This window comes from Polypterus senegalus, chromosome 12 (assembly GCF_016835505.1).
Source record: "Polypterus senegalus isolate Bchr_013 chromosome 12, ASM1683550v1, whole genome shotgun sequence".
NCBI lineage: Eukaryota > Metazoa > Chordata > Cladistia > Polypteriformes > Polypteridae > Polypterus > Polypterus senegalus.
Window position 1 is genome coordinate 44,485,734 of NC_053165.1, and position 8,729 is coordinate 44,494,462.

General features: G+C 38.0%; 1 protein-coding gene across 1 annotated transcript in view; it reads left to right on the top strand.

Moving 5' to 3' along the window:
• Positions 1-777: 777 nt before the first annotated feature.
• Positions 778-8,729, top strand: part of LOC120540634 (transmembrane protein 43) — a 37,994-nt gene continuing 30,042 nt past the window's right edge. The window contains exons 1-4 of the mRNA XM_039771562.1: positions 778-1,011; positions 1,219-1,350; positions 3,069-3,203; positions 3,292-3,386. Of these exons, the coding sequence (XP_039627496.1) occupies positions 997-1,011; positions 1,219-1,350; positions 3,069-3,203; positions 3,292-3,386 (377 nt within the window). The 5' untranslated portion in view covers positions 778-996. The remainder of the gene's footprint in view (positions 1,012-1,218; positions 1,351-3,068; positions 3,204-3,291; positions 3,387-8,729) is intronic.

The following is an 8,729-nucleotide window of genomic DNA, read 5'->3' on the forward strand; positions in this document are numbered from 1 at the left end:
ATTGATTAGTCACACGAAACTTATCTTGCACGAATGATGATAGGAATGTGCTTTGCGCTGCTCTACTGCCCCGTGTCCTTTGTTAGTTCCAGGTTGGTTTGAAAATGATTTACAGTTGCTTTTAAATAGTTTGCACAAACAGAAACTGAAAGTATTGTAGCGACCTCCGCGTCAGGTTTGAAAAAAGAATTAGTAAAAAAAAAACAGACAGACGTAGTAAAGTCTCACAAAAGTTTACTTGAACAATAAAAAAAAAAAATAAACCCAACTTCGTAACCTCACCACACAACCTTCTCGCTCCCTCTCCAACCAACCTCTCGACCCTCCTCCAGTCCCGGGTACCGTCCCTCCCTTACCGCATCAATCATACCCAAGCTGTCAGTCCCCCGCCCTCCCTCAATCGGACCCAACAGTCACTTCCGGGTGTGCGTTTTTTTTTTGCCTGTATTGAACTAGTGTGGTGCTGAGGTGTCATCCATTGCATGGCTGCACTCGGGTCCTAATCTGGATCCTGAGTTGGTTTGTCGTGTGGTGGGTGCGCTGTACCAGTGCGTGCTCCTAACCTCTCTCTCTACCCAAGCAGCGCGTCTAGTCTTAGTAGATATCAAGTAGATATTGCTGCAGACCGGAGTACTAATGGGCGGGTCAATGCGAGGGGGCGGGATACATTTCATTCAATGTGAACTTGACAAACCAAGTTCTTCCATTGCACGTCAATCAGAAGTTGTTTCTCCAATTATCAACGGCCTCAAGTTATCCCTCGACTCCGTCGTGTACTGGAAAGAATGCTGCACACGCCTCCTTCTGCGGAAGTGTCAGCGGTGCCAGCTAAGCTAAGCGAATGTGCATTTCTAATTGGTGTAATTAGAATGGGAATGTCAAAATGCTAAAAAGTTTTTGCACTTCGTTCTATGCTTGGTAAACTTAAGTTAAGCTAATTCTACGGCATATTTTAAGAAGCCCGGTTTCTACCTACTTTTTACTATTGGCTTCAGAATGTCCAGTAAAGAAGTAAGTTACGCGCTTTTTAAATCTAAACTAGTAGTGCTCCACCTTCCATCGGCCTGTCTGATAGCTCAATTACTACTTTTTTACATTGTTATTTCTTTACGTCGTTTGTTGACTTGCATGTGTTACTTTTAAATATGATCCTCTTTTCTGTCTTTGTTAAAAAGTACATTTGCTCAGTTTTGATAAAGATATAAACGTTCTCAACAGAGTGATACGCATCTTAAAGTAACAAGTCGAAAGAAACCCGGCTTTCTGGAGCGGCTGAGTGACACTGCCGGAGGGGTAGTGGCGGGCATCGCCCTTTTCACTTTTTCTTTTTATGTGCTTTTCACCAACGAGGTTAGTGCTTAACCTTCTTATTACATTTTTAATGCTGAAGTATTTAATTAGACTAAATGGAGGCAGTTTGGTTTTTGCATTCATGTGCAGCTGAGTAACTTATCAGTCCTTTAAGTGCATTCGCTTATCAGAAGCAGATGTTGGTGAGAAGCAGGCAGCTACACTAAATACATCCTTTTCTCCGGTGTCTCCTCATCCACATATATAATTTTGGTTATTACTGTTACTTCAAACAGAAAGTTCTTGTGAAGGTAAAAATGTAATAATTTTCAAATAGACTGCAATAGAAAAGTTTCAAAGCAATAACGCCAATGTGAAAAGAATACCTTATTGTACCTAAAGATTAGTAAAAAACATAAAATGTTATTCCTTCTTTTTTCACAAAAGCAGTTGTCTGAAGTGTTTCAAATTGGCTTTAACAAGAACTAAGGGTCTGAAGTTAAGTGAGAGGATTATCAATAACTGGATAAAGGAGCTTTACAAAATTTGTCAAGAACAATACACAATTGCAGTGTGTTATGCTCGACTTAATGAGTGTAAAGTGCGCTTTTTTTCTTTGTGTATGAAGATGTAAAGTCGGTCAATATGAGTACAAACAGTCCATTATGTGTCCATTATCTCAGTATTCAAAATCTCCTCTTATGATGAGAGCTGTGCACCAGCTAGGGGGAAAAAAACCTAGAAAAATTGCAACAGCTCTTTTTTCCAAATGCTGAAAGAATAAAACAGCTCTGCCAGTCATAGTGGGTTAGTCGGAGTAAGTTGCTGCATCACCAGAATAACAATAGTCATGCTCTTCAATTTGAAGAAAGAAAAAACAAAGATTTATTTTGGTTTTGCTGGTTGTTTTTGATTGATAACTGCAAGTAAATATGTTTTTACTTTCTATGAAATTATATCAAATTGTGATTTCTATCGGTTGAACTTCTATAACATGTTTGCAAAATAGTTAATTTATGATGATCAAAAAGCAGTTAAAGTCCTATTTGCTTATTATGATACAGTAGTAATGCATAACTACTGTATATCCAAGAAAAGGTGGAACCTGGGCAAAACACATTATCAGTTATGTTTAATTTCTGTGCAAGTGCAAGGACCTCAAGTGAACAAAAAAAGTTGATTACAATTAATATTTGTGTCAACAAAGGCTGCATTCTCATTCAGTCCTGACAAAATGAAAATGGCAAGAGTTTTAACAGCTAGGTTGAACTTCTAATGGATTAGAAATACCTTATGGCACGCTGCCAAAAATATAAAAACGAGGCTGTAAAAGACCATTTTCTGCATGTTGTGTGAAAATTACAAGACAAAGACTTGGCTTTACCTGCTTTTGAGTAAAGATTTTTTTTTTTCATGATTGGGGATACATCAGTGTCTAATATAATGTAGGGTTTGTGCCTGACATTGACTGTAGCTTGACTGTTGACAGTTTGTAAAACAACACTTAATTATACTGTTGAAATGCACAATATCATGACGATTTTGGAAAAAGAACTAATTATCTACATATTGGTGAAATATTAGTACTTAGTCCTTTATTTTACTGGTTCTTTGTAAGGTCATAGGTAATGAACCTTTAAAAAGAAATGATTTCCCTTAAGTGAAAAAAGTTACTGTTATGAGACTCATAATATGTGGACTGCAGTTAGATTTATTGATCTATAGAAATGGGTGTCACCAAGATTTCACATTTTGTTTTTAATCTGTTAATGATGTAGGGGAGAGCTCTTAAAACTGCTGCATCTCTAGATGAGGGCATTTCTCTAGTTGTTTCACTTCAAGATATAAATTCTGTGGATCGGCAGTATGATGGCCACTTGGTGCACTTATCTGGACCCCTCAATACACCACAGGTAGGCTCAGAAGTAAGGAGTGGAAGTTGTGATTTTTCATGTCCATGGAGGCTTTGACACTACTTTTGCCATTTTGTGTTCATTTCAGCCTTTATCTGATCCTAACTACAGAATTAGCATTAGTGCTGTCAAACTGAAGAGACAAGTTGAAATGTATCAGTGGGTAGAATATGAGGAGAGTCGGTAAGTAAACTGATATATGATAATTGTTGAAAAGATGTATAAATAGTGTAAATTAATCCGGATGAAAAAAGCCGTGGCATGCTAACTGAAATGTGAATGGTGAACTAGGATATGCAGATTATGAAAATGGAAGGCCATGTTTTGCCTGATTAATATAATGGTATCATAGTGTAATTATTTCGTAAATGCTTTTAACATCATTTTTATATTGTAACTAGCAAAATACCGGCAGTTCATAGTGGAGAAGTAGTGTGTTAAAGAAGTTATGAAAAAGAAAAGGAAACATTTTAAAAATAACGTAACATGATTGTCAATGTAATTGTTTTGTCACTGTTATGAGTGTTGCTGTCATATATATATATATATATATATATATATATATATATATATATATATATATATATACACACACATATCAACATATATATATATACACACACATATCAACATATATATATACACACACACCTACATACATACATACACACACATATATACATATATACACATACATACGTGCATATATATACATATCTACATATATATACACATACATACGTGTATATATGTATATATATATATGTATATATATATATATATATATATATCTATCTCTATATATCTCTATATATATATATCTCTATATATATATATCTCTACATATATATACTGTATATAGCAAAATCCCCGTGCTTTGCAGCGACGAAGTACAGCTTTTAAATTTTTATTAAGAAGAAAAGAAAACCTTTTTAAACTGAGGGAAAATATATCAATAATTATTTGTTAAGGATTGCTTTGTATAGCACGTTGTCAGTTTAGCACTCCGGTTGTAATATGATGAAGCTGCGCAAGCTCACTCTTGAGAATGCAACGTATAGTTGTCCAAGAGAAAAGCAATCTTATCTCAAATCAATGGCAACTTTTTGTAGGGTCTGTCCCTGAGACTTATTAATTGTCATCGCGAAGCAGAGCCTTACTGGAAATTGGAGGCATCTGAATTGAAATGGGAGATCAGAGGGTATAAAGGGGATGTGAGTGTGGCGCTCTGCTGTTTTTTTGTGAAGCTGCCTTTACACAGCTTCTCCACTGTTCTATGGATAAAAAATAGGTTCCAGTTATGACCATTACGTGTAGAATTTCGAAATGAAACCTGCCCAACTTTTGTAAGTAAGCTGTAATGAATGAGCCTGCCAAATTTCAGCCTTCTACCCACACGGGAAGTTGGAGAATTAGTGATGAGTGAGTGAGTGAGTGAATCAGTGAGGGATTTGCCTTTTATTAGTATAGATTCTTTGTAGTGAATGACATTATTAGTATTTCATTTGGATTACTTTATTTTTTTGGGTCAAGTACAGTGAACAAATAGTGTCAGGGCACTATTTAAAATTTCTGGAACAGCATTCTGGTTGCAATTCCCGTATGTATTTCAAGACAGGTAGAGAGACATGTGGGTATCAGTGCCAGAGGTGTTCAAACTTTTTTTTGCATTCTGAAGAGCTCAATGGCAACTTTTACACCTTTTGGAGTTTAGGAAGGATTGAGTGGGTTAAGTGGGTTACTTCTAAAGTCTCACCAGAGAAGAGGAAAGTGTTAAGCGGGTCACCTGCTATATGCTATGTCGGAGGAGTTGTGGAAGTAGGGGACAATATGTTTGAAGAGAGTTATCAGGAAGTGTATTCTGCAGCGAGGCACAAGCTCTTTAAGAATAGCCTCTTTTACCTTTCTGCCTAATGTTAGGTCATAAAAAATAGAAAATAGCATATGGCATGGATTTAATGCTAATTTATCTTCTTTAAGCAAATTGTTGTGCAGGCAGCTCATCAGCATCTTTAAACAAGAGTCTCTGGAACAATAGGACATAAGCATGTTTGTTATGTTCTGGTCAGGTGTTGTCTCTCCAAACTTTTTTTTTTTTTTTAAATCCAACAGTGTTTGTATTTGTTAGTCCACTGCAAATGTACAAGTTTGTTATTTGTTATTTTCCTGATGGTACTTGATCCTGGTTGCATCATAGCTGCCATAGTTGTCTAGGACAAGATGCAGTTAGGGGTGTATTCTGATTTGTCTGTTTTGGAACACCTGTTGCATTTGGCTGTTAGTGGACTTACTGCGGCCTGTCTGGTAATGTGTGCAAGACATGTCAGCCTTCTTATAATGATTTCATCAGTCGTCTTGTCTGTTTGGAATAATAATGCTCCCATTGGCTGAATGTTTTCAAAGTGATATGTTCTTTGTGCATGTTTGACACTGATGTGTATGAAAACCCCATTGGGTGTGTGCGTGTGTATATCTATATAGTGTTTGTGTGTGTATATGTGTATATATATATATATATATATATATATATATAAGGGCTGGGAATCGATTACTAAAATTAACTAATTTATCGCATAATTGTATGTAATTAATCGCGATTGATCACATCTAACAGTAAAACGTGCAATCATAAACTAAATGCATAAATCATGAAGTAAATATACACTAAATAATTAACATGGAATCAACACAGATCAATTTTTAAAGATTTAATGACATAGTTTAAACTTTAAAAAACTACCTGAAACCTAATCTTTTAACAAAATACTACTTGATTAAGTATAACCTTAATGTCTTCCTAAAAGTCGAGTTGAAAAGAAGGCAATAAGAAAATGAACCCAATGTATTAATGCTCAAATTAGTATGGCATATGAGAGACAGACATGTCAGAGTAAAATTAAATGATCGAAAAGTCTGTAGAGTTTGTATCGACTGCAAAAGACTAGCTTAATTGAAATAAGCATCTCTTAAATGTGCGTACATTAAAACTTGTGTTTAAACTCCGCAAATGCCATCCTCAATTGTTCATCACCATCAATGACTTTAATTATACTCTAAACAAGTGTATTTCAACTGGTGTGCAATGAGAGCTACCGAGGTGTGTCCTATACTAAAGCCTGTATGAATGGGCAAAGGGACGAAGCAGCTGGGAAAATGTGCCCAAAGTGCTCACTAAGTGCTCTGTTTTTAAACACCATCCAGAAAGTTGCCTTACCCTGACAGTCCCGACCCTTCAAACAGTTTAGCAAGTGTGTAGGTTTAATGCTTTTGTGGTTGGTAGAATCGTGGTGTGCCTTGGAAATGTTTTGGTTACAAAATATGTGCCACCACAGGAAAACTGTTGGAACATTCTGCTGTACCTACACCTTCGCTACTGCCTTGCAAAAAAAAAAGTTCTCTGTAGAAGCTATCACGCTTAAAATCTGACACTGTGCATTACTTGGGTAGTTATGTTCTTTGCATAAATTAGCAAAAATACCGCAAACAGGAATAATTGGTAGGGATAATCATTACACTTCTGTTTCTTGGAATTTTGTCATTATATTATGGTAGTCAGGACTGTAAGCTACCTGGCAGACTGACAAGTTAAATGCAGAGGTACTAGAGACTTATTTTAATTTTAGTGCCACTCAAACATAATTTATTTTGCACATATGTGATATGACATTAATTAGATCATCTTACAGAAACATGACATGAAAAAAGAAAAGAGAGCTTCATTTTTGCCTTCACTGCTTTTCTTTAGTAATACTCCAGGACTACCATAAACAACCCTTCCTCCCACTCCCCTGAACCTATGTTGGTATATATAATTCAAGGAAAAGAATACCAGTACCACGTACTGACATTCGGCAAGGCATCGGAAATGTGCAGTTTTACCAACCTGGTGCCTTTGGTGGCCACGGGTACAGGGCTTTGAAACTCAATCCTTTAGGGGCCCGTGGTCACTGCCAGGGGGTGCCCCAATGCCTTGGGGACCCTGGACCTCAGCACTTCCGCCACACCCGGAAGTGATGGGGGAAGAAGAGCAGGGACACCCGGACTGTTTCCAGGGATGCAGCCGGCACTTCCGCCACACTGGGGCGTGTCGGTGGAAGATTGCTGGGAAACACCTGGAGCATATCCGGGTGATTATAAAAGGGGCCGCCTCCCTTCATTCAGGGCTAGAGTCGGGTGGAAGAGGACAAGGTCTGGAGGAGAGAGAAGGAGGCGGTCTGAAGAAGAGGCATAGTGTGGTATTGGCCTGGACTTTGGGGGGGTCTGTGGGTTGTGTGGCACTTATTGAACTTGTATGTAGACTGTAAATAAACGTGTGGTGGTGATCTACAACATGTCTGCCTGTCTGTGTCCAGGACTTGTTCCACACTATATATATATATATACATATATATATATATCTATACTAATAAAAGGCAAAGCCCTCACTGACTGACTGACTCACTCACTCACTGACTCATCACTAATTCTCCAACTTGCCGTGTAGGTAGAAGGCTGAAATTTGGCAGGCTCATTCCTTACAGCTTCCTTACAAAAGTTGGGCAGGTTTCATTTCGAAATTCTACGCATAATGGTCATAACTAGAAGCTATTTTTCCATTTACTGTAATGGAGTTGGCGAAAGCCGTGGGCGGAGTTTCGTGTGACATCATCACGCCTCCCACGTAATTACGCATTACGTAGAAAACCAGGAAGAGCTCCAAAAAGCGCTTAAGAAAACATGCATTATATAATTAAGAAGGCAGCGAAACAATTAGAAGTGAGCGAGTGACATATAAAACCATATTCAGCGCTCCGTGAACTGGCGCGGTCGCAGACAAAAGCAACAGTTCCAAAGAGTGCTGAACAAAAACCGAATTACACTGCTATGCTCAAATAGATAAACCACACGCCGTGGCGCAATAGTAGAGGCTTCGCCTCTAGCGCCAACGTCCGAGGTTCGATTCCCGAGATGCACTGAGTATATACGCACGCATTTTTATTCATTTTACCTTCGCATCCCCTTGGTTTGAAACGTATGAAAAAATATGCGGTTAACGCAGAAAGACAGATCACCAATTGAAGCTTTATGAATAATAGATAATTTATTTGTGATCAATGATTGTTTTGGTAAAGCCATACTCAGTGTATTCATTAGATGAACCGTAAAAAAGTAAGAGCGAGGGGAGGGTAACTTATTGAGGCACACAGGCAAAACCACAATAGCACACGGGCTCGATGTACTGTAGTGCGCGTCAACTCGATCTGAATTGCGCGATCACATTCGAAAAAATATATCTTTTCAAGTTCTATTTAGTCCATATGTGTCAAACTCAAGGCCCATGGGCCACATCCGGCCCGGCGTGTAATTAAATTCGGCCCGCAAGATCATTTTATATACTGTATTATTGTTATTAATGGCCCGGGGATATGAAGCGCTGGTAACACAATTAACTACAGATCCCATAATGCAGCGCTTCAGCTGCCTTGCCAAACACTTACCGCGTTAATCAAGTCTAGCTTATGATGCTGCAAGTTATTGCGAAGCTAG